Raw genomic sequence first — 25861 nt, forward strand, 5'->3', positions numbered from 1 at the left:
AGAACCTGAGAGATGGGCTAGATGAAATTGCCCAAAGTACTGATATCCTCCAAAATCAAAGAGATTCACTAGCAGCAGTGACCCTTTAAAACCATCAATGAACAGATTTCTTAGCCATGGGAAAGGCCAATTACATTTGTTTTAAAAGAAAAATGCAGCTCCTATGTTGATCAGTCCGAAATAGTGAGAGATACAGCGCAAATGCTAGCTGAACACACTTCTATGATCTGCCAGGAAATATCTGAGTCATAGACCTAAAGTCTAGAATTAGGCATCTTGATTACTTCCCTGGACTGCATCTATATTAATATTTCTCTTAAACTTACTATTTAGACCTCATATACTTACTCTTTTAGTCAAATTTGCTTCTTCTTGTTTAATAGCTGTTAATCTAACACTGATGGCCTGAGCCAAGTACCAAACCTACCTCCACATCTATAGCTCATAAGGAAATCCTCAGAGGAGTAGTAAGTCTCTCATAGCCCTCTAAATGAGACAGGGAGAGTTCCTTGGTCTTCACATGGGTAGGATCAGTGCCCCTGTTTACCAAGAAGCATCCATGGAAAATAGACATTCTTCCCTCTGGGCTCCTTAAAGATTTTCAGTGAAAGATCTCTTGAGGGGGGTAGTATATTTAAAATAATTGAGGCTATGAGACCACTCTCCTTCCATTCATCCTAGACAACACCAGGACCAATTCGTCTTCCATTGCACTAAGAGAAGTAGAAGAAACAAAACAAAACAAACCCAGAACCAGGAAATTCCTAAAGGGCCAGGCCAAAGAACATGTGTGTTAGAAAGAGTGGAATGACCTTTCCTTTCCTGAGATTCATTGACAGTTTATACCCTTGAGCTTCATGTTATATATGCAACTATAACAGTGAATTATGGGAAAAGTCATATGCAATCGATACCATTGAGATGACTCAGCACCCCGTCAATCCTTTTGCCAGTCACATGTGGAGAGATTCAGTGAGAGGCACACTAACTGTGATGCACATTTCTTCAAGTCCAAAAGCCTAATCGTCATTCCTTTCTCCTTGTTGCACAGGCACCACTTCCTGCTGTCCTGAACCTCCTTACTCAGAACATTCCTTCCACCATTAACTTCAAGGATTATAACTGTTTTTTCTCTTAATATCATCTTGCAGCTTATAGCTCATTGTGCACAAGAATGTGAAATGTATCTTGCAGAAACCCATCAAGCACTGAATCACATTTGTCACAGATTTCGGTACATCAAGGCCTTTTTGCTGGGCTGGCCCTTACTTGTCTTTTCTTTTGAGACAGTATCTCCCTAAATTCCCAAGACTGCCTCAGTCTTATGATCTTCCTGCTTCAACTTTGCAGGATGCTGGGACTGAAGCTGTACCATGACCAGTTCTCCTAGCTTTATAGAAGTAATCCTGAAAGCTCAGGGCTTGTGATGAGAGTAATCTGAACCAGAGATTTTCAAAATATTTAATGGCAAAAGCATAGATCAATTATGACTAAATCAGAGCTCCAAAACCACAAATATGTAGTAAGAAAAACTTTACAACAATTTATTTTTATTAGCTATTGTGGATAAATACTAAGTTATAGAAAAATTGCACTTAGCTGACAAGCAATGAAATTTGAGACCATTGGTAAAACACATCCTGTTTCAGATGTGGTTAAGCAAGATTTATTTGCACAACTAGACTTTGCTAAACAGAAAATAGGAGTAATATGTATAAGACTTTGATCTGTCTTTGTCCAAATTCCTTCTTCTAGCAGATGAAAAAAGTTTCTTTATCCTGCTTTGAGAACAAACAGTGGTAAGTGGTAACTCCTTTACTTCAGGATGAACATTTCTTTATGCTTCATAACTGAATGATGGCAGGAAGATAATTTAATAAACATAGCTATAATTTAATAAATATATCTATAAATTTAAAAAACCTATTGATTACATGTGCTGAGAATTTCAATGTTACAGGTAATATTGAAAAGCTATACTTCTCCAAAAACATTTTTATCAACTGGATTTTTAAGTAATTTTTTTTCTTTTTAAAAGTAGCAATATAATTAATTTTCTTGTCCAGATTATATTAGAACAATTATATCATGACAGTTATATTAGTTTTATTGTTAGAAAAATGAAACATCGGTTCTATTGAGCAGTAATGTTCATTAATGATAATATATTTGGTGGTGTCCTAATAAAGATATTACTAGAGTAAGCATGAGAAATCATCCTTGCTAATAGTTTCAAATTGGTTAAAACAGAATTTTGAGATAAAAATATTTTATTAATGATCATCAACATAAAATATAATCCATCACATGAAATGCACACAAGTTTCTTAAAGATTTTTAAAAGTTTTCCAATAAAAATCCAAGTTTACTCAAGTTTCCACATTTTATGTAGGTAATTTTAATATAATATGTATTGTGTATTTTTATATAAGAAATGTTTTTACAGACCTTTATGTTTTGTGGCAAATAAAGAATTCTAGAGAATTTCTGAATACCATAGAACTATCTAACACCCATAGGAAAGGAGTTATACACACCTTCAGAGAAAATTTTACTTCCAGAAAGTATTTATAAGTGCTTTTCACCCCAGTGGCCACATGCCATCCAAGGGGCTCTAGGACCACTAACCTTTTACCAGAGAAGACCAGTATTCCTTCTTCTAGTTAAAACCCAAGCCTAGAATGTCTGTCTGTATGACTGAACTGAAGACAGATCAAAGATTAAACTGCTACTGAGTTTTAAGCCCTTTATTCTTTAATGTTGCTTTGTGAGGTGAGTTGAGGCCCTGGATCGAGCTCAGATTTGTTGAAGCTGAGATGGGTTGGAAAAAGCAGTGTAAATCACACACAGCTAAGAAGACCAGTGATACTATATTAACAATTCAAGGAAAAGGGGAGGATTTCATTCTTGGAGAGGAAAAGATACTTTTCAGGAACTGGTAAGGCAGTTATTTTTATTTAAATATTTTTTTATGTCTTGCATATGAAGCCTAGCAGTGCTGCAAACTATACTTACATGACTGCTTTCTGTCTCATAGATTCCTGATGAAATGAAAGTGATAAGAATCAAGATTAAATATTACACTTTAAGTTAGTAATATTGGGTCAGATACTTTTTGTGCTATGATTTGTCTTTATATGTGTCCATAGATATAATGCACATATTCTACACATGCACTGGTGTTTATAGTTGCATATTTTCTAAGCTGCACAAGCCTTTAAAATTTTTCTTTGCTGTCCATGTTAGGAGTGAGGGCTTTGAAACCAAACTGTCTGGACTTATCAGTCAGTTCTGTACTTGAAGGTTTATGGTTTCTCATCGTTAACTCTCTTATCCTAGTGGAAAATGGAACTTTTTAAGGTCAGATTTCTTTTTCCTTTAGAGTCAGGTGGCTTCCAAAATTCCTCAGGGCTAGGGCAGAAACGGCTCCCCCACCTTTCCTCCACTGAGAGGAAAGGAAGCAGTATGCAGCTCCTGACACCAGGAGGTGAAATCCAATTTCATTCCCTCAGGCAAGAAAGGTAGAGGTCTGGGTCCAGAAAGGGATGGAACTAACCAGAAAAATGTCTATTGTTCTTTATGTTCTGTGCCACACTGTTCCTGATATAAAAGTTCCTAACAAATTTGTAAATAGTAAGACAGTAATTTCAGGCAAATAAGCTTCTGGATCCCCTTAGAGCTAGCCTTACATAAATTCCTTTTCCCTTTAACCCAAATGTATGGCCTCCTTTCATTTGATCAGTAGTAAGCAGACAAACCTAAGTTTATGAACCTAAATGGCTAGTAACACCTTGGTGCCAATCGTAAAATGTAGTTGTTGAGTAACATTTCTGTGTGGTTTTGTGTGAGTTTAAGTAAGCTTATAGTGCAGGGATGAAGAACCTTCCAGAGATGAATGCCCAATCTGCGGAGCCATGCATTTATCACTAAATGCCAACACTGCAATTAAACTGAATGCCCACGTTTTAGACAAAAACAATTCATGCACTAACATCTTTTGTCTTAAAAGAAAAACATGATAATGTGTCATAGGTTTGCCACCACTGCCATAAGAGTGCCACAGTGCCTGGCACAAAACAAGACCTTTACGTATGTCACTTTACTATGTAGCGAAACTAGGGCAGGGGAACATGGCCTTGAAAAATTCCATGTAAATTATTTTACTTATTTTTAAATTCAATCCATATACATTTGCCTTTAAAGGCAATGCTTAAAATGGCATGATTTTTTCTCCATATAGTGAGCCTGTTTTCCCAACACCATGTGCTGTATAATCTGTTCTTCCTTCACTGCTTTTTAAAGCTATCTTGTTCAATCTGTCACTTACATTTGCTAATCACCTCCATTTTTATGTGCTCCTACAATAATACTAAATTTCCTCAACAAAGATTTGGTGTCCACCTTTATGACTAATATGGATGGATGCTCCAAATGCTCTTGAAAGTTTACTTAGCTGCCCTTCTTCCTCCTCCTACTCCTCCCCTTCATGCAATATTAAATCAACACTGCATAGTGTACTTCACAATTAGAAAACTCAGTGATCATTTCTTCACATTATTTTTCACAAATACATCACATTTCATTAACGACAATCTCTACTTTTAGCTTTGAATAAAGAGCAAGAAGAATAAAGATGATCACTTGTTTTGAAGTAATATATACATTGTATTAAAGATCAATAGCAGATATAATGGCTCTTTTAATAGCACAAACCTGATTTCAGAGGGAAAAAAAGTTAAGCTGTAATAGTCCTGGAGAGTCTCGTTACACATACCTTTATTTCCTTCAGTTCTTCATCTTGTTTTTCTTGATGCACAACGGTTTGTATTTTCCCTGATATTATCTTGTTGAACTATAGCAAAAGAATAAGTGTTTGTTCTGTTGCTGCAGAATTTTTCTATAAATAAAGGCAACTATTGTCTTGAGGTGGGAGCAGAAATTAAAAGCGACTGTGTGTGTAACTATATCGTAAGGTCAGCCCCTGCCCTGTGATGCAACACCTCCCTTGACTGCACCTTCACCATACATGTTGCTATGGTTTATATCTAGAAGTCCCCCAAGAGCTTCATGTGCTCATAGGTAGGGCTTTTCGAAGAGGTTTGGACCATGGGGGCTCCGTAGGTGACTTGCTGCCTTGCTGGTGAGGAGGGCCCCTGGGGCTGTGACCCGGAAGGCCATTTTTCCTCTCTGGCTCCTCACTATTCTCTTTGCTTCTTGGTCACCAGGAGGTGAGCAGCTTTCCTTTGCCCAGGCACTTCTGCTTTGCCCTTTCTGAGTTTAACATGGACTGAAATTTGTGAATTGTAGATATAAATCATAAGCACCTAAAATTACAAATGTATGAGATCTCTGGATTTGGCTTTTCTTGGAGCACACAAGAAAGTTACTAATGTCTTTTTAAAAGGATATCACATCTCATGAGGGTATCTGGGAAGCATTACATTATATAAATAAGGAATTAGAGATATAACTTTAAAAAGAGAAACAAAATCACATCATTGGAAAGAGGAAAACATTGAGGCGTCACGAGAGCTACCTTGTTGTAGTAAGATAGGGAACCTGAAGACTCCAGGGTCTTTGTTCTTTGCCTCTTTTATTATATGGCAAGAAGAGGACACTCCCCCTTGACAGTTGTTATAACTTGATTGGCTATCTTGGAGATCCCTGATTTGGCCACTGACTCTTTCCACTGCCTAAGTGCAAATTCTTGGATAAGCTTCTTTTGTTCTTCTTTGTCCCGAGGAAGTGTTATCTCTGAAATTTATAGCAGAGCCTTAAATACAAGGCAAAGTTAGTAATTAGTGCTGTAACTTGGTGAGAGAACATATATATCAAGTGGGAATATATTTTTATACAGTAAGTTTTCTATAATATAGGCCCCGCCCCACTTTGTCTCCTTTGTACTTGCCTGGACTTGCAGAGGAGGCAAGTGGGACCCTGGCTCCAAGTGGGGCCAGACTCTTTATCAGTACACCCAGTATCCCTTAATCGCTTTCTCTCTCAAGTAATCATTATAACTTTTTTTATTGTTGAGTTTCCAGAAACCTCACTGAGTCCCTTACCTTTCCCTACCTGTTTCACAACTTTCCTGCAAGGAGAAAAGCAGAAGGAAGGATGGAAAACTAAATTATTTGCATCTGGCAAAATGAATCTTTTAAGATAAATGTATTAAAAAGAAGGTAAAAATATAAGGTTTGTTCCTAGGAAACAGTAAAGGAAATGTGTAGCTGCACACATTTAGAAACTGCTTCCAGGCAAGTGAATGACAAACTTGAGACAGTGATTTTTATTCAATTTTTCCTAAAGCCTTTGGAAATTCTCTATCCGATGGAACTGCAAGCATATCCACTGCACTTAAACTTGATGTTTACAGCAGCCCTTAGGGAAGAGAGGGTGGGATGGAGCTAAATGTTTTGATGATATGATGGTGACCATGTTGATGATGAATCTTTGTTATATTTACATTTTACATGTTTATCCTCTCAGCCCCAGGTTGCCTGGATCCACCCCCACCACTCTCCAGAAAACAGTGAAATAGGTTAGGGTTAAAAAAAAAAAATACAATGTTATTCTCCATGTTTGCACATGCTGAAAAGTTCAACAATCAGGTGTGGGTACTTGAATGGTGGGCTCTTCTAATGATTGCCAGGGTTCTGGAAACAGAAATTTTGTCTTGTTCACTCATTCATGCTAAGCAATAACTCACTAAGAGACTGTCCCAAATGGAGTATGCAAAACATGACAAAGGACAGTGAAAGGCAAGAATTGTTTTAATTGTTTCTGGCCTAAAAACAAAATGAAGATCTTTTTCTGTTTTGCTCTCAAATTGTTTTTGCTATCAAATTTTGTTTTTCTCCTTTGCCCTCAGAGTTCTCCAGGAGGGCCACTGGAAGCCATTGGCAGGGGATTGTCCTACCCAAGGGAACCAGGCTAAAAGCCAATCCTTTGGAGATGTATAAAAGGAATCTCTGCAGGTTGACCATTAGGCGAGCACAGAATGAACAATCCTTAGCCAACTGGCATTTAAGAAGATGTGAAGAATTCCCCAAAATTAGAGTATGTGTATGAAAAAGCCAAATGCAAATGAACAAATTGAGGTGAAATAAGATACTGCACATGAATATAAAAATTAAGTAGAATAAAAAGTTTACTATGTAGACTTTCAGTGCTTCTATTCAGGGATATGATCAGAGATTTTGGTGTTAATCCATGGATTATATTTTGGAGAAGGAATTAGTAATGCTGTTTAAGAATGTAATTATTATTTAGTCTAAAGATTAACATGATCAAAAACATTAATTATGTAGTTAGCAAGAAGTGCATAATGAGACTAAAGCAATGCAGATCCATTCTGAACAGTTCATTAACTAGCAATGAAGCCATAAGGGGACAATACAATACCTTTGTCCCTCCACTCCTCACACAAAGACATCACAATGTCTAAACTATGAGTTCACTAGTTTGAAAAAAAAGTAACTGAAATAATTGGTTTAGCAAAGTCAGAACTTAGTGACTTCAGAAGATTTGTCTCAAAATTCAAGAGGTGGTGCAGATGTAGCTCAGTGTGAAGGCACTAAATTGAAGCCACAGGATAGTACCACCACCACTGACCCAAAATATATATATGCTCAAACTTTTATAGTATAACTTATTATTTTCTTAGGAGTACAAGAATTGAAATACTTAACAAAATTATGCCAATATATTAAAGGTATTAATAAAAATGGTGAAAGTGACCCTTTAAATGGGAGGAATCAAATTATTACAATCGCTTCTAAGATCCAGAGAGAGAATGTTGTATTTTTCCTTTTTTGTTTTTGTTTTGTTGTTGTTGTTGTTGTTTGTTGGTTGGTTGGAATTTGAGGCATGGTATTAAAGTCTTGACAGAGAATGAGTCACACCCTGGCAAAGTTGAACATACTGGTTTAAAACTACGAAAGAGCAACAGATCTTTTTAGAAGAATGTTCTAGGTTTCTTTGTTTATCAAAGAACAAAGCACACCACTAACAAAATATATGTCATTTTTAAAGTATTCATTTATTGGTACTTGTTTGTAGTACACAAGATTTAATGTCACATGGTTTCTATTATGTGAGAAATTCTCTCTATATATATATATAGATAGATAGATAGATAGATAGATAGATGCATACTATATAATATGTGTATCTACTATATCTACTGTATTTATTATATTGTATAGTATATATGCTACATATATTAGAGAGACAAACAGCAAAATAGAAGATAAATAGATAGGAAGTGCACAGATCTGTTTTAAATGGATGGAGGACTAAGAAATGGAAGTAGGGGAAGTGGGGAGGGAAATGGGGATGGAAAAAAAAAATTATAGAGAAAAAAACTAATGATGTTCTGAAAATGGCAGGGGACCAAATGTTGAGAGGCAAATATAGGGGATGAAAATAAATAATAATATGAAAATATCATTTTCTAACTTCTAATTTAAAGAAATGCTAACTTCACATGCTGTACTCAGGGCTAAAGCAACAGCACAGTCTCATCACAAGAGTTCCTGTAACGCCGCGTTTGGGAGCTTGTCTTAGTCACTTTCTCTTTGCTGAGACAAAATGCATGACACCCACAGTTTAAGAAAAGAAATGTTTGTTTTAGCTAATGAATCAGCCCATAGCCTCCAGCTTCCAAGGGTGGAAGACACGGCACAGACAGGGCAGACAGGGAGCAGAGAGCAAAGGGAGAGTCCGAGGAAGGAGGAAAACTGGCTAAAAGAGAGCAGCTGCAGAATTGAAGTGTGGCACTGGGAGGAAAAGGCATTTGGTCCGTAGCACCAATAAATGTGCTTCAAAGCTTCTCTTAAGTACCTTCATTTGTTCTTTATTGCCCCTGAGGAAAGTGTCTCTCTGCAGCCCAGCCCACCATCACTATACTGTTCCTTTGGCCGTTCTTCTCTTGTCACATTGCTAATGAATTTGGATAATGGAGCTCCTTACACCCCCAACTCGATGTACTAATCATTTGTTTCGTTTTGTTTTGTTTTTGGTACCTGGGATTGAACTCGGGTCCTTGCGCTTGCAAGGCAGGGCACCGAACAGCTGAGCTAAATCCCCGGCCCTGTAATAATCATTTTAATGCAGGTCTCTGTTCCTTGTTTTGTTTTCCCAGCAATGGCGTTATTCCCAGTGATCCTGTTGCTGGTTACTGCTCTTCTGCTTCCATCTTTCCCTGTAAAAGGGGATGAGGTAAGGTTAAGGTTAAAATCTTTTCAAACAACTCAAGAAACCATGAGAGAGAGAGCAAGATGCTAGAACAGAGTCCAAACGTGAAAAGGGCTGGCCGGACTGGAGCATCACAAAGTGCTCATTGGCAGCTCTGGGCCATTAACGCAAGTCCACAGCTGTGGCGACCAGCACTGCATCCCCGAGCCATGTAAGTGTATTGACTGCTGAGTACATGGTTATCTAAATCAAGGTGGGCACACATTTTAAGTACACAAAAGGTTTCAAAGGCAGTCTCCCCAAAAGGAGGTAAAATATCTCATAAAAATTTAGATTTTTATGACAATAAAACACTAATTTAGATGTATTTGTTATATGATACATATAATGCATTTACCTATTTATCATCTCTAAAATGGCCACTCTAAAGTTGAAATCACATGTGGTATTTGAACTGTTTTGATGGGACAGCATAAGCCTACAGGTTTAAAGCTAATAACACTCCTTTTGTCTCAAGAGCTTATTTGATTGGCTTTATTTAACCCATTTAGACATGATCCCCCCCCAAAAATTAGCAGTATGTTTATCTATAATCTCAAATTAGTACGTCTTCTTCACATACATCTATATCTAACTTTTACAGATATTGTGTGAGAATAATTATATTTATTTTTAAATTAAAATGTAGTAAAATTATCAAGTGGGTTTTTCCCATACTCCAATTATTTCTAAAATGCAATTTTCTCAAATAATTCCTGGAATAGGGTAAATCATCCTCTTTAATGACAGTGATGTGTAGTTTCTTGGTGTTGTACTCTGGTTCTTTGAGACCTGTGGAGAGAGGGCGAGGCACGGAGACAAGACCAACTGGGGTAGGGTTTCGGAGAATCACTTCTGCTTTTGTGTGACGTTACAGCTTATATAGAGCAGACCTAATTTACATAAAGGAGGAGATGGGCAGAGAGGGTGTGGGTGGCATAGAGGTTGGCTGAGCCCAGAGAGTCTCAGTCATTGTGGAACTAGAGGGGTGCAGCAAGCATAGCCAAGAAGTCTTTCTACACACGGGTTATGGGCAGCTTGCATGTCCCTTTTAGTGTCCCATAGCTTGCTACTGGACTTTGGTGGTGCACACCTTACTTAGCCAGGCCTCTGGGGCACCCATAGTGGTGCAGTGCCCAAGGAAGGTGATCTTCCTCTTTCCCAAGGGCTCCCAAAAGCTAAAACCTTAGTGCATTTACTCGTGATTCACATGCCCTGCTTTAGACGTAGACATATGCTAGCTAGGTTCCAACACTTGATTAAATGTCATTTGTCACAGAGAAAAATGGTCACATTATCAATCTGGAGACTATTCCTCACCTAGAGGTTCATTTGGGTAATTTGCTTTCTTTCCAATTAATTTCTTAAAGATTGTATTTTATGGCTCTCGCTTTTTATCTATTACTACTCCGGTCTGTCTCATGGTTTTCTTTATACATTAATTAAAAATTGAATACCAGAGAAATTCATAATGATGTCATGTGAAGCCACTCTTGACCTTCATCACTTCAAATTAATCCTTCTCCATTACATAGCATCCCATCAAGCAGTTTTACTCTGTAGGATTATGATTACTTATTCACGATATCTATCCAGTATAAACTCTGACAGAATTTTTATCTACAAACCAAATATAAGAAGCAGAAAATAATTACTTCTCTCTCAGAAACCAATTTATCTGTGTTTTGAAAAAAATCTATTTTAAATGGGTTTATGAGCTCAGTAGGAAATATCTCTATATATTATTTTATGGGAGTGGTAAAATCCAGAGTTTGATCATTACTGACACTGAATATATATATATATAATCTACATTAGCAGTCAGTTGTTTTGCTGGGTCTCTTGGTAGCAGGTATTCACCAGTGGTCCTTATACTCAGGAACATAAAAACAGGAAGAAGAAATGGACGTACACTAGATAACGGCAACACAATATGGTCAGATGTATGAGGACAGTGTTTGAAGTCTTGGGGGGATTCAGTATGATGGGAGGTGTGGACAAATGATCTGAAGGTCTAAGACAAATTCTGTAAGGATCTTGCCAGTTCACACTTATACTTTAAAATTGTCCTCTTCCCTGTGAAACAGGATATTTTTATGTAAATTTAGATCAGCAAAGTGCTCTAAATTCTGGTACCACCAATTCACATAACCCCATTCCACATTCTAGACCCACACATGCACAAAAGTATAAGCTCAGATATTACTATCTGAATTAAAACTTCATCAGCTTTGTCTTAATAAAATGATAAAATCAGCAATAGTTCATTAATTGACTTTTTTTTTTCCAGTACCGGAGATCGAACTCAGGTCCTTGTGCTTGTGAGGCAGGCGGTGGAACCATTGAGCTAAATCCTTGACCCTTTTTTTTTTTCAATTTGGCACAGGGGATCGAACTGGGGCCCTTGCACTTGTGAGGCAGGCAGCAGAACCACTGAGCCTAATCCCCGGCTTAACTTCTTTCCTTGAACTTGCTTTCGAGATTTTTTAAAAAATGGAAATCTATTATTTGAATAAAATGTGATATTAAATAAAACTTTGTTACTAGACTATGGGCTACACACATGTACTTGGACTAGATATCAGAAGCCTAGTGACAATGATCCCCTGAAGTCTACAGTAAAGTATGTGTCTGCACCGTAACAATCCCTCGTTGCAGTCTAATTGACTGTGAAGTCTTTAATTGTTCCCATCATGTACCTTTGGCATTATAAAATATTATCATTCATATAGTACATCTAGAAAATTATCATGGTAAGACTTCTCTCAAAACCAAAATTGGCATTTGTGGACTCAGAGAAGATATAAATCTGCCATAGATTACATATCCATTGTCAAGGCTTCAGTCTACTTTTTTATTTAAAAGTCATTGCTTTGGCTTAGTAGCTTTAACAATGCTCAACACCCAATACTGGCTTGAAATAAATACTATTTTAATTTTTTTTCTTGTTTTCTTGAAAGATCAAAGACATTCAGGCTTGTACGTAATATTCAAATATGCTAAAAGTAAATCTGATTTTATTTTTCTTTAGAAACAAGTGTTTGCTGCTTTATCAACCACCATACCACGAGTCCAAAGGGAGATTGTAAATAAACACAATGAACTAAGGAGAGCAGTCTCTCCAAGTGCCAGTGACATGCTAAAGATGGTAAGAGATTGGTATGTAGGGAAGGCGTCTTGAATCACCGTGAGCTGTGCTAAGAGCAGGCAGCTGGCAACTGACACCTCCCAACTTTTGCCTAAGAAGTTCCACCTTGAATTTGGTATTTCACTTGTTTTATGATCAGGACCAAATTTCTTGATAACACTTAAATAACCTGTCACATTTATGGGACTGTTTAAGCTATGACAATAGAACTAGGATGTCTTTAAGCATCCAGTGGACAGTGTTTGGGTTTTTCTGCTCATTCTCTTTTCTCTCTTGATCTAAATCCAGGAGAGTCTCCCTGTAGTCAGTGCTGTTAAGTGTGCCTAACAGTGCACTATTCTGTTTCCAGCACCAATGACCACACATATTCCAAATATCCTGGAAGGAGGAGTAAACTGGTAATAATAATATTTAGAGTAGGACAATTACTCCAAATCATTAGTTGTGCCTGAGGTGCCATTATAGTAATCAGACCATAACTATCTTAGATTTTTTCAGTTACTCAGGTAGCACAAAAGGGCACATTAAAATATATATCTGTGCTTTTAACAGTGCCTTTGTAGAAACTGTACTTTATTTACTGTTTATTATCATGGTTGTGATACATAATGAATATACTGTTGGTGGGGAATTGGTACTGAATCTTAATCTTTTTTACCCTTCCCCTCTTCTGCATCCAGTTTTCCCCTCTCCTTAGATTCCTTCCAATTGCAACAAAGCTTACTTCCCTCATTCTTATCATCTATCTTTATTTTGCTATTTAAACAATTATATTTTGTGTTTCTCATTAAGAGAAATGATGGGATTTTTAAGTTTCCATTGGAGAAATCTTATAGAGATATAAACAAACCTACCAATCTGACTATATATTATGTGTCCCTGACTTTTCAGCTACTGAGTGAATAACTTTTTTTCTTTCCCTCTCCTAGGAATGGAGCAGTGCAGCTGCAAGGAAGGCCCAAGTCTGGGCAGACCAGTGCAAGTACCGTCACAGTAGGAATGAAGACCGAAAGCTCGGTAAGTAAATTAACAAACATTCAACTTTTGTAAATAAGTATTGCTTCTAAGCTTGCTTTTTTCAGATTAGATATCTGTGAATGTAGATCCAACAACTCTGAGAGTCACCTCCTAGTGTTTTTTGTTTTCTGTTTTGTAAAAGCTGTCTTACACGCTGTCGCCTTTGTGTCTCTCAACCAGCTCAGGAGTAAAGCAGATTAATCATCTCTTTCTTGGCTTTAAAGATTAGAAAACCAACTATCTGGAGGAAAATGATTGGAAATTTAGGTCACATATCAAAAATTTAAAATAACACTAGAGTTTCTGACTTCTAATCCAATAATCATTTCATATTACTATGTAGACTGTTTTGAAAATTAATTTAAAATTGTAAACAATATTATCCCTAAACTTTTCTCAAATATAGTTAGTATTAACATCTACATAGTTTTATTTCTTTTTATTTTATTTTTTTTATTTTTTTATTTTTGGTACTGGGGATCAAACTCAGGTCCCTCTGCTTGCAAGGCAGACACTGGAAGCACTGAGCTAAATCCCCAGCCCCCTTTTTAAATATTTGATCACAGAAAATTCTGTGTTCTGGGTACCTAAATGCACATTATGTTAAACAACAGTAACCTGTTGAACATATACTTTATATCAAAGAATATGAAAACAATAACAAAAAACCATATAAATGAATTATGAAATAAAATATGTATTGAATTTTCAAAATCCATAAAGTCAAGCCTAGTTTGAAATTAACTAACTTGTTTTGAAGACAGATCTTCATTTTTACTGATATTTATGATAAAGTAATTTTTACAAATTATGAAGATGATGTCTGTAGTCAGAAAAGGATTTAAGAATTGGTCTTTAAAATCCCAGCCTACTATGAAAATCTTAGCTTCTTTCTTTCTTTTACAATGAACTATCGAGGAATAATTTATTCTCTCTTTAAGCAACAGATAGACATTATATTTGACATCCACATATAAATATCACTGGCAGAGCTTGAAAAATACAGGTACATTTTCGGGGTGTGAGATACTTTTGCCTAATTTTCAGAGGAAAATTTTAGGCCTGTGCTGTTTTGATTGGTTGATTAAGGAGCTTTAAAATTTTTCTCCTGGTATTGTTTATTTCATGCTTGTTATTTTAAAGAAGATTGTAAAATTTTTAATAGAGTATATAAAATAATAATCTTTAATATTACATCAAATTTTTATATACGAAAATCTTCAGTGAGTATGGGTTAGAAGAGGAGAGAAATTAGAGGAGTCAGTAAGTTTCCAACAAAAAGCTGAGCACATACAAGGCATATTTTATATATGCGAAGAATTTAATATGTAAGTGAATGAGTCCTAGGAGAGCAGACATTAGAAAAGACTTCCCTGTCTACTCACAGCTCTGCATGCTGAGGCCAAACCACATGCACTGATCAAATCTGGCTGGTGTTCAGTTTGTAGCTGTGAAGGTTTTGAGGCATATGAATTTCCAACAGCAGCAGCGCTGGGTACTGTGTTTAGAGACCAGGGACTCTGCCTTGTTAGTGCATGTGTGGGAGTCCTGTTATGTTCCTCACTGCTTTCCTCATGAGTGATCTGTTCCCTCTTAGATGTAAGCTGTGGTGAGAACCTCTTCATGTCGAGTGCTCCCTATTCATGGTCATCTGCAATCCAACTGTGGTATGATGAGGAGGAAAATTTTATTTTCAATGTAGGACCAAAGACACCCAGTGCAGTAATTGGACACTATACTCAGGTAAGAAAAAATGATTAAAACTTAGTCTTAAATAAACTAAAAGGAAAGTGAGTCCAAATTTTGCCTGATTCAAAAATGAAATGTAAGGGAAAACCTTGTAAGGACATATAGTAGTCTTGGTATTTGCTGTACTTAAGCTATTATTTTTCAATATGCTGCAGGTCTTTTGCAAGGAAACATAGTCTGTATTTTTCTGATAATTTAAAGGTATAAAGGAATGAATGCACAGAGAAACTGAATATTTTACATCTTGTTCATTTCATTCAATAATTTAACTACATATAAGGACGGTGGAAACAAAGTACCTTGCAACATTGCTTTTGTATATTTCCTTCTTCTCCATTATACTCTCGTATCTCCCCCTGTTGGCCTGTAGGTTGTTTGGTATTCCTCTTCCCGTGTGGGATGTGGAATTGCCCACTGTCCTAGGAACCCTGTGTTAAAATACTACATGGTTTGCCAGTACTGTCCTGCGTGAGTATACACTTTCGAAATTACTGTCAATAATGCCAGACGTAATGAAGATATGTTAACAATCTATCTGTCGATTTTAATTTCCTTCTCATTCATAAATTTTTTTAACCACTGAATGCAGAGGGTCTTAACCAACCAAGCTTCTTACATGATTCACTTTAAGACTAAATATACCAGATGATGTGCAGTTCCAATTTCAAAAGAGTGATCTTAGAAGTTTATTTTCAGCTAGGTCCTATTAGAGTTCTGGAGAAGGAATTAAAGGACTCTAAGGGGATGATTAAGTGCCTGGTGAAAAGATGAGTATTTCTAGGGCCTGGCTTCTTTGGTGAGAGTCAGAGTGGGGAAAAAAATGAAGTAAGCAAGAATGAAAACTTCTAGAACACTTTTATACCTATTTCAGTTTTGTTTTGTTTTTTTCTCACACATTCTGTCTGAGAGAGGAGAGCTGCATGGCCTTGGCTTCTTGTCCTATTGTTAGAATCAAGAATTTAATTCTTTTCTATATTCAGATGATAACGACCAACATATTCTAAGGATAAGGATGTACTATAGAAGTTTCAACAACAGTGCTATTTGAATTCACATGGAAAGTGTTAGATTTTTAATTATTTGACGTATCTAAATCTCTGTGTGTGTATATCACGTTTGCTAATGAGTATGTATGTAACAGAAAATTTTAAAAAAATGTTTGATATTTTGCCTTTCAACTTGTAGTGGTAATTATGTGGCAAGACGATATGCCCCTTACAAGCAAGGAGCCCCTTGTGCCAGTTGCCCTGGCCACTGTGAGGACGGACTGTGCAGTAAGTTTGATGAATTAATTTGCTAGTTCATAGAATAACATGATATACTTTTTAAGAGCTCAGATATCTGCATGTAAGCAAATTTGAGGATATCTTCATACAAAAGACTAATACTACTTTTCATGGAATTTTAAGTTTAATTTTCTTCCTTACATATGTACTATCTGTACTGAAAAGTTACTACTATATGTAATAGAAACATCCACAATCTATTTATATTGTTTTGATGCTGAGTTCTTTACAAACAAACTCTGTAAAAAGGATTCTGGGGAAATAATTCATAGTAATTAAATGCTAAGTTTCCTGTAACCAAGGGCAATGCTATTATACAAAAGCTGGCATTTTTAAAACAGAAACAAAACTGTAAGTGTTAGAAATTGTAAAATATGGCTCAGTCCATAGAGTCCCATCACATGTTGCAATTCTGTATACACCAATGAGTTTCTCACAATAAATTATTCCCCTCCACCATAGTGTACCTACAATTATCAAGTTTAATAGCCACAAGCATCTCTGATTGCTAGTAAGGTTATGTAAATTTTAAAAGCCAAAAATCAAATTCATAAAAAAATCAAGTTCATAAAAGCCTCAAAAATATTTCTATCAAAGAGAGTGAGCAAAATAAATAAAATATATAATCTCATTTCCAGTGTTGTGAATAGAACTGCAAGAGTATTTGTGCTTTGGAAATGTTGTTAAAATTATTATGAAAAAAATAATTCACTTATTAATTGCAATTTTGACCCCTCAAAAGCATTTCCCTGACTGAGCTGTAGCATGTTTTCCGGTTGAATTGAACAAATATGATTCAGAATATTAATGATATCATCAAGAAGACAAAAAACTATGAAATTTGGTGAGGATTTGAGAAAACAGACACTGTTGGGATGCAAACTAGTACAACCATTATAAAAATCAGTAGAGACACTCCTCAGAGAACTAAAAATATAAAATTATTCTATCTAGTTGTATCTGCTCTGGGTGTGTTTCCAAAAGAATAAAAGAGAGCTTACTCTTGTGATACATACATACTCATGTTTCTGTCAAAGTAATTCACAATAGCTAAGTTGTGGAAATAGATAAGAGTCCATAAATGGCTGGATGAGTAAAGAAAATTAGGTATAAAACACAATTGATTAATATTCAGTCATGAAGAATGAAATCATGTCATTTGCAAGAAAGTACAAGAAACTGGAGACCACCAAGTTAAATAAAATAAATCAGACTTAGTAAGGTAAACATCATATGTTTTCTCTTATATAAGACACCTAAATAATCAGTTAATTAATTAGTGATGTGTGAGGTGACAGGAAACTAAGTTATACTTTTGAAGATATGGAAAGGCATTAGGGGAGGGGAGAGGAAAGGGTGAGAGGACAATGGGATTAAAAATGATCAAAATATGTTACATGTATTGTACAATTTCCCACAACCAGCCTTATTATTTTGTAGTACTAACATGAACTAATAAGTAGAGTATAAAATGATATCAAAGCCATAAATTAAAGAAGAAAATTCAATACTTTGAGGAATGCTTTTCCTAAAGAGTTTCAAATCTATCCTATTAGTATTGAATAGTCAATTTAATGATCTTAAATAGAAATAGTCTGGTCAGAATTGTGTTTTATAACACTAGTAGGGAGAAATAATTATATGAAATCCAGCTAGGGGACAGAGACTTGAAAAAAATGGGTAGCTTTACTACATGAGTGCAAAAGGAATAAAAAGAAAGATAAACATGAAAGAAAAGGAAAAGTTTTGTTACCTATAATGGTACCTTGGCTCATGAACTCAGTGCTCTCCATGATTCTGGTGCAAATTCAACTGTCAAGACTGAATCAAATTTCCCCATATGATCATTATTGAACCTATCCATTGAATTTGATTCACTTCTCCTCATAGTCAATTTGTGATCAGAATTGTAGAAAGAACCAGGTTCATGAATGGAGGTACCACTGCATTGCTGAGTGCAGAAAAAAGGACAGAGAGCTGGGTATGGTGGTCCACACTTATGGCCCCAGCTACTGAAAGGACAAAGGAGGAGGCACATCTGAGTACAGGAGCTCAAGACCAGCCTGGACAACACCCTGAGCCCCATCTCAGAAAACAAGAATTAGAAAATATAAGTTCCTGTTGATTCCTGATTCCTAATTTGAATTATTTAGTTATTAGGAGTGCCATTTCTCTGATACCGTGTTACTTCAAAAGAGGATTTAAGGTTGAATTTCAAAGAAACATCAAGCTTTGTAGATAGGATGATAAATTTAGGTTGAGATTTGTTCAATTTGTGGCCATGGAGAGACACTGAAGTAGAAATATAAAATCATAATATTGATGGTGTCTCCACCTTTTACATTTCTACATCTTTGTCTTCCCCTAAATCACTTATGAGAATCCCTAGAAATATTCGAGTCTAGATTCTAGAACACTATTCAATAAAACTCTGCAATAATGAAAATGAGTAATGTTTTCACTGTCCTGCAGAATAGCCCCTTGATACACGGGCACTTAGAATGTAACTGATACTGCTGAAGACATAAAAGTTTAATATAAATTAAGTTTCAACCAAAAGGAAGTACACAACTTATCCCTACCAATTTTATTGAGTGCAGGTCTAGAGAGATTCACTTAATTTTATTCGAATTCGATAGAGAAGAAAGTAAGACGATTTATTTTAGAAACATTTCAAAAAGCTCAAGTTTTACTTGAGTTCAATGAATTTAACTAAGGGAACCTGCATGATCCTCAAGACATGAAATTGTCATCACAGTGTAATATCAACCTGAATTTGTTGTTCCTGTGTCTGCTACGGAGAACAGTGATGATGAAGGGACTGTTCTATTTTTATTCCAGCCAATGGTTGTGATTACCAAGATGAATATTCCAACTGTAAGAATTTGAAAAAATCAAAAAGTTGTAATCATCCTTTGGTCAAGAACCATTGCAAGGCTTCCTGCAATTGTGAAAACAAAATTTATTAACTGCCAGTGCATGTGAGCGGGGCTGCGTGGGGAAAGGCCACATCACCTACCTAGATTTGGCTTATACTACTGGGAAATTTATACATGTAGAAGCTATGTATCTAATTCCAAACAATAAGAATTTTTTTTCTGGATCTGCTTACTATTTTACAGAAATCACTTTCATACAAAGGTTTAAAAGGTAAAAAATAATTATTGTAACAACTGAATTTTGAGATTTTCGTGATTTAAATTAAATGAATTCAATAAAGTTGATGATTCTAAAACCTTCATTTTCGAGTGACTAAAGGCACTAAAGCACTGGACTAAAATTGAGAATCTTGTTACCAGAACACAATGGTACTAAAATACAAAAGGTTATGTTATCGTTCTCACATGGACCTTTTTGTGGTAGCTCCACCTAGATAAGCATCTCTATTGAGGCATTTGAATGTGCTGTCTTTACTTTCTCTTTACCACACACTTTCTTCCCATTCATCTGAATTTTAATCTTGTAATTAACTGCAACTGTTATTCCCAACTTAACGTTGACTTTCATTCAAAATCAATGAATACTAATTCACCTGCATAGACTTCACAATAGAGTATGGTCACATCTTCCCTTAAAGCTTCCTTAAGAAAGAATTCAGAATAATATATGTATGTAATTTCCCCTCAAGGATCGAGGGCTCAGCAGTCCTCCTACCTCACTGCTTTTGAGTCCCCACTGAATTTAGTGACCTATGTTCAAAACTAGACAATGGGAAGGAAAAGTAATAGTCACTTTGGAGAAATATGACACATACCATCTTCGCCAGTAATCTAAAGTCCAGTCTCTTTCATTAAGATTTTTATTGTTCCCTTTGTAAATACCCTTTTTAAATTACAATTTTTAGAGCAGTTTTCCTTTTCCAGGTGACTATTTCCATAATTTGGAGTCTAGGGACAATAAAAACCTAATCTGATCAAAACATCAATCTTCTATCACTAATTTAAAATGATGATTTTTTTTTTTTTTTTTTTTTTTTTTTTTTTTTTTTGTGGTGTTGGTACTGGGAATTGAACTCAGGACTTCATGCTTTCCGGGCAGGCGTGGCACCACTGAACTACATCCCCATCCCTAATGATGATGCTTTTAAAAATAATATATTTTAATGTTTTTACTGTCTTAATAATCCTGCTGCACTAACATTAAATTTCTTAATTTTAATGCCATGAGTTTGTTCTCTTTAATGTGTATCTCAATTAATTGCCAATAAACAGTCTGTGGAAAACTATGCAAAATTACTAAATAAATTCCTCTTATGTGATTTTGGTAACAGGAATTTAATTTTGGCAGATTTGCATGAATTCTTTGTGTTCTTAAATAATATTTTATAAAAATTAAGAGTAAATCTATTCAAATTTATCTGACAAATTTTGTAATAAAATTTACATAAAGTATATTTGGAATGATAGGTGAAAATGGAGAAAATAAAATAAAATACAAAATAAAAGGTATGTTTTAAAATGTATAGGCTAATGTGTGCATACCGTTAATGTTTGAAATATTTCACTTCCTCAATTTCTGTGCTGTGTAAAAAGTTACATAGGATTTCACTACTCCCAATATAACTTTTAGAATTACCCTAATGATCAAATTTTTAAAAAAGTAGCTTTCTGCCTGTATCAATAGGGACATCTATCAACTCACAGAGTTAAAAACACTCTCTATAAGAGAAAAGACTTCATTTTTCATTCATAGAATTGACTCACCTGTAGATCATTTCAATACCCACATCCTTCAGAGTATGTAATATATTTTGTATTCACTGACGATCAAAAGATTAAATAATGCTACACTAATTTGCAAAGCTTTCTCATTAGAAATAATGGATCATCTTCATAATTTTCGAATTTTTCAATTGACTTTTTTTAGAATGTCAAATGACTTTTTAATTCTAATTAATAATATAATTAATTGTAGAGATTAGTGTAATTCATTGCATTATATCTTTACGTGCTTACCTGGTGCAGTGATCGTATGCATTTTTCCTTGTACTCTTGTGCCCAAGACACTCTTCCCAGTCTTCAGCAGTTCCACTTCTACTCTCAGATTGTGTTTGTTTGTATCCACATACGAGGGAAAATGTGATCTTTTCCTGTATGTGGCTTTCATTTGTTTAACATGACATTCTCCAGTTCCATTCATTTTGCTAGAAATGATAGTGTTTCATTCTTCTTTATGACTGAACAATAATTTTGTACAGACCATATTTTCTTTATCCATTCATCTTCTGATTAGTGCATAGCATAGTTATTTTGAAGAGTCCCACAGCAAATAAAGTATATCTATTTTGTATACTGACTTCATTTTCTTGATATTTATCCAGGAGTAGCATAACTGCATCATATGATAGTTCTGGTTTTAGTTTTTTGAGAAATCTCCATACTGTTTTCTGTAATGACTATACTAATTTACATTCCCACCAAAACTGTTTAAATTTAGTTTCCTCTTCCTCTATGTCCTGCACATTCACTTTCAAGTATTATGTTGAAGATATTCACATTTATGTTCATTAGGGATATTAGTCTGTGATTTTTCCTTTTCTTCCTCCATCTTGCCATCTCTCCTTCATTCCTTCCTTCCTTCTGTCCATCCTTCTTGTTGTGGATTTTGTTTTTTATCCTTAGCAGGGTAGTGCTGACCTCATAGAGTGATTCATATGTGTTCCCTCTCCTTCGGTTCCATGGAATAGCCTGAGAAGAGTGTAAGTTTTTCTTTAAAATCTGGGAAAACTCAGTATTAATGCCATCTACTCTTGGGCTTTTCTTTGTTTGGAAGATTTTTATACTGATTCAATCTCATTACTTTTCATTGGTGTATTTAGGGTTTTTTTTAACATCATCTTGACTCAATTTTGTAAGTCATAAGTGCCCCCAAATGTGTCCATTTCTTGTAAATTGTACACTTTCTTAGCATATAGTTTTTCAGAATACTGTCTATTGATTGTTGAATTTCTGTTGTATCACTGGTAATGTTTCCTTTTTCTTACCTCTAATTTTATGTAGGTTCTCTCTATCTCTCCCTCTCAATATATCAATCTTATATATCTTTTCAATGAACCAACTATTTCCTTGGTTGTTTGCATTATTCTTTTATTTTCCATTTTATTTCCACTCAATTATTCCTTCACTCCTACTGTTTTGCCATGTGTTTTTCTACATCGAGATCCATCTTTATATTATTTGAAAACTTTACTTTTTATTTTTCTTTCTATCTTTTCTAGTTTTTTCAAAGACCCAAAAACTTCTAGAATTAATAACCAAATTCAGCAAAGTAGCAGGATGCAAAATCAACCCACAAAAATCAAGTGTTTCTATACACTAATAACTCCGTGAGAAATAAATTAGGAAAACAATACCATTCACAGTAGCACAAAGAAAAATTAAATACCTAGTATTAATCCAACAAAAGAAGTGAAATATCTCTACAATGGCATAAACATGGGGAAGGATTTTTGGAGGAGAACTCCAATAGCAAAAGAAATAATACTGAGAATCAACAAATGGAATCATATCAAATTAAAAGCTTCTGCAAATCAAAAGAAATGACCAACAAAGTAAACAGCCAATTGACAGAAAGAAAAAAAAAAAAACTTTTCCCAGCTATTCCTCCAACAGAGGACTAACATCAAGAATATAAAGAACTCAAAAAATTAGAGGTCCAAAATAAAAGACCCTATAAAAAAATTGACAACCAAAATGAATAGATACTCTCAAAAGAAGAATTACAGATGTCCAATTAATACAAGAAAAAATGTTCAATGTTGCTGGCCCTAAGACAAATGCACATTAAAATTCCATCGAGATACCATTTTACTCCAGAAAGAATGACTAGCACCAAAAAATCAAATAATCACCAGCGCTGGTGAAAATGGGGGAAAATGGAACTCCTCTGCATTGTGGGACTGTAAATTTGCTCAATCGCTTCTCGGCCTTTTGGCTAAGATCAAGTGTAAATTTGCTCAGCCATTATGGAAATCAGTGTGGTAATTTTTCAAAAACTAAAATTGGAAATTCTATTTTGCCTAGTTAAATCTTTCTAGGTATCCTACACAAAGTACTGAACTCATAATATTATAGGGATAAATACATAACTATGTTAATAGCAGCCCAACTTTTAAAATCTAGATCTTAGAAACAGAATATATGCTTATCACAAGACAAATGTATAAAGAAAGTGTGATATTTGTACACAATGGAGTACAACTGTGCCATAAAGAAACAAAGTTGAGGCATTCATACCCAAATGAATGCAATTTGAGAACATAATATTAAGAGAAATAAGTCAAACACAAATTTAAATATCACATGATTTCTCTTATATGAGAAATTCAAAATAAATGCATATATAAATAAAGAGAAAAATAAAAGATAAGAGAAATAGGAAGTAGGGAGAAGTTCAAACAATTAAACTTAATTATTAAACTCTCTATTCATCTTTCAAAAATATTTCCAAGTATTTATAGTAATTTGTTTCATTCTACTAGTTTCTCTTAGTTTACTGAAAAAAGTGTTTTGTGCTATCACCTGTTTGCTTTTTCTAAGAAAGCCTTCTTTGTCTATGACTTCTACTTTGAATAATATTTTGGCCATTATTTTACGATTATGGTTTACAGTGTATTAACTACTGTTATTCTCTAATTATTTTGTATTACATTTTTATTTTTTGAAGTAAGATGAGCTGTTTTTATATTTTCTTTATTAATATTTACATGTATCACATTAAAATCAAGTATCAAAGTAATTTTTTAAAAAGATCACTGCTTCTGTTTTGGTTTTTGTTGTTGTTTGCTTTGGTTTGGTTTGGTTTTTGTGTTTGTTTGTTTGTTTGTTTGTTTGTTTGAGACAAGGTCGCTACACAGTTCAGGCAGGCCTTGAACTCATTATGTAGCCCAGGCTGACCTCCAGTTCACTTCAATCCTCCTGCCTCAGCCTCCTGAGTGCTGGGATCACAGGCATGTGCCACCATGCCTACCAGATCACTGCTTCTGAGATACAGATACCTTTGTTCAGGAGGCTAATGGGAGGGACTTGTGGGTTTTACAGTCAGAAAAGAAACAGAGACTAAGGTCCTGTAACTGTGAGGAACTAAATTGTGCCAAAGCTAAAAGGAGCTTACAAGGACTTTCTTCCTAGTCTCCTCCTAATGAAAACCAAGCCATCAAAACCTTGAATTTAGCCATTAAACCTAGAGCAGAGAAACAAGCCAACTCAGTCTGGATTTCTGACACTCAAAAATAAAGACAAAATTTTGTTATTTTTAGTAGCTAAATTTGTGATACTTTTCTATGGTAGTTACACATTTACACACACATCTAAAGTTATTTCCTTATCTACAGTGTGTGTGGATACAGTGAACCTAATAGATTTTACCCTGATACTTCTGATTCTCAATTCATTGCCAAGGAGTAAATTCCAGGCTTTCTTGCTTATTTATAACTTCTTTTCTAACAGCAACAACTTTCAATACTTGCTATTATTCATGTTAATTGTGTGTGTGTGTATATACACACACACATACACATACATATACACACATATTATTTTAAGAATTGTTCAACTATATGCCTGTGGTAGATGAACTTACCAATATTTGGTATTATATTTTTACAGTATTTCTTATCACCACCCTTGCAAACTAAAAACATATTTTTCAAATTTATTGGTCCTCTTATTGGACCTACATCACTGGCGGTAAGATTTTTTCCATATTATAATGGAATTAAAGTTTTTTTTTCAGAGCCTATGTTCCATACTGAGATTTATCAAAATCTTGGTTCATATTTATAATTTTCATCCAGTATTAAATCAATTTCTATCATGTACAATTCTACAGATTTCTACTGCAATTTTCCACAGTCTCGTACCCAGTGCGCTAATATCATACAGAAAAGTTCTACCACACTAAGATATGCCCTGTATTACTTCTTTTTCTAACACATGTCAATCACTGATACTTTTCCTATGCCTATATTTTCATATTTTGTGTAAATGCAAGCATACAGAGTGAACAGTTTTGTGTATGGATTCTATTATTTACAGAAATGGGCTTAATTCTAGTCCAGAATATTTAACTACCTTGTATTTTTTTAATTTTATTTATTTATTTTATTTTTTATTGAGTTTATTGGTACATTTTAGGTATACGGTACAGTTACATTCATTATTGGGATCTTGTACCTTTACATGACAGGTCTTAGTCCTCATTTTTTCCCCTTGTCCCTGCCCTCCCTCCAACCCTCCTCCCCTCCCCATTTGCAAACACTTCATTTAAAATATCCTGTTTTATGTATATTCCCAATCGCAATAAATGAGAGTTTCCAATATTTTGTGCCTGTAAAAATAATTATTTTTGTCAGATTTTTTTATTTCAGTTAGTGTAGTGATATCGTTATTAATAGTATAGTGATACCATTTAATATCTAGAAAGATAA

The 25861-nt window shown here is 34.9% G+C and overlaps 1 protein-coding gene across 2 annotated transcripts in view; it reads left to right on the forward strand.

The window, feature by feature from the left end:
• The first annotated feature begins 1720 nt into the window (after window positions 1-1720).
• The window catches only part of LOC104866881 (cysteine-rich secretory protein 3), a 29252-nt gene continuing 5111 nt past the window's right edge, over window positions 1721-25861 (forward strand). Inside the window, exons 1-8 of one of the 2 annotated variants that reach the window (XM_010631107.3) lie at window positions 1721-1799; window positions 9143-9219; window positions 12266-12382; window positions 13312-13399; window positions 14997-15142; window positions 15519-15616; window positions 16334-16422; window positions 19276-19976. In XM_010631107.3, the coding sequence (XP_010629409.1) occupies window positions 9145-9219; window positions 12266-12382; window positions 13312-13399; window positions 14997-15142; window positions 15519-15616; window positions 16334-16422; window positions 19276-19403 (741 nt within the window). In that variant the 5' untranslated portion in view covers window positions 1721-1799; window positions 9143-9144 and the 3' untranslated portion in view covers window positions 19404-19976. Of the gene's footprint in view, window positions 1800-9142; window positions 9220-12265; window positions 12383-13311; window positions 13400-14996; window positions 15143-15518; window positions 15617-16333; window positions 16423-19275; window positions 19977-25861 lie in introns of those variants that run through there. The other variant, XM_033763343.1, reaches the window with a different exon arrangement.

This window comes from Fukomys damarensis, unplaced genomic scaffold, assembly GCF_012274545.1.
Source record: "Fukomys damarensis isolate Sample0158 unplaced genomic scaffold, DMR_v1.0_HiC HiC_scaffold_14, whole genome shotgun sequence".
Classification (NCBI taxonomy): domain Eukaryota; kingdom Metazoa; phylum Chordata; class Mammalia; order Rodentia; family Bathyergidae; genus Fukomys; species Fukomys damarensis.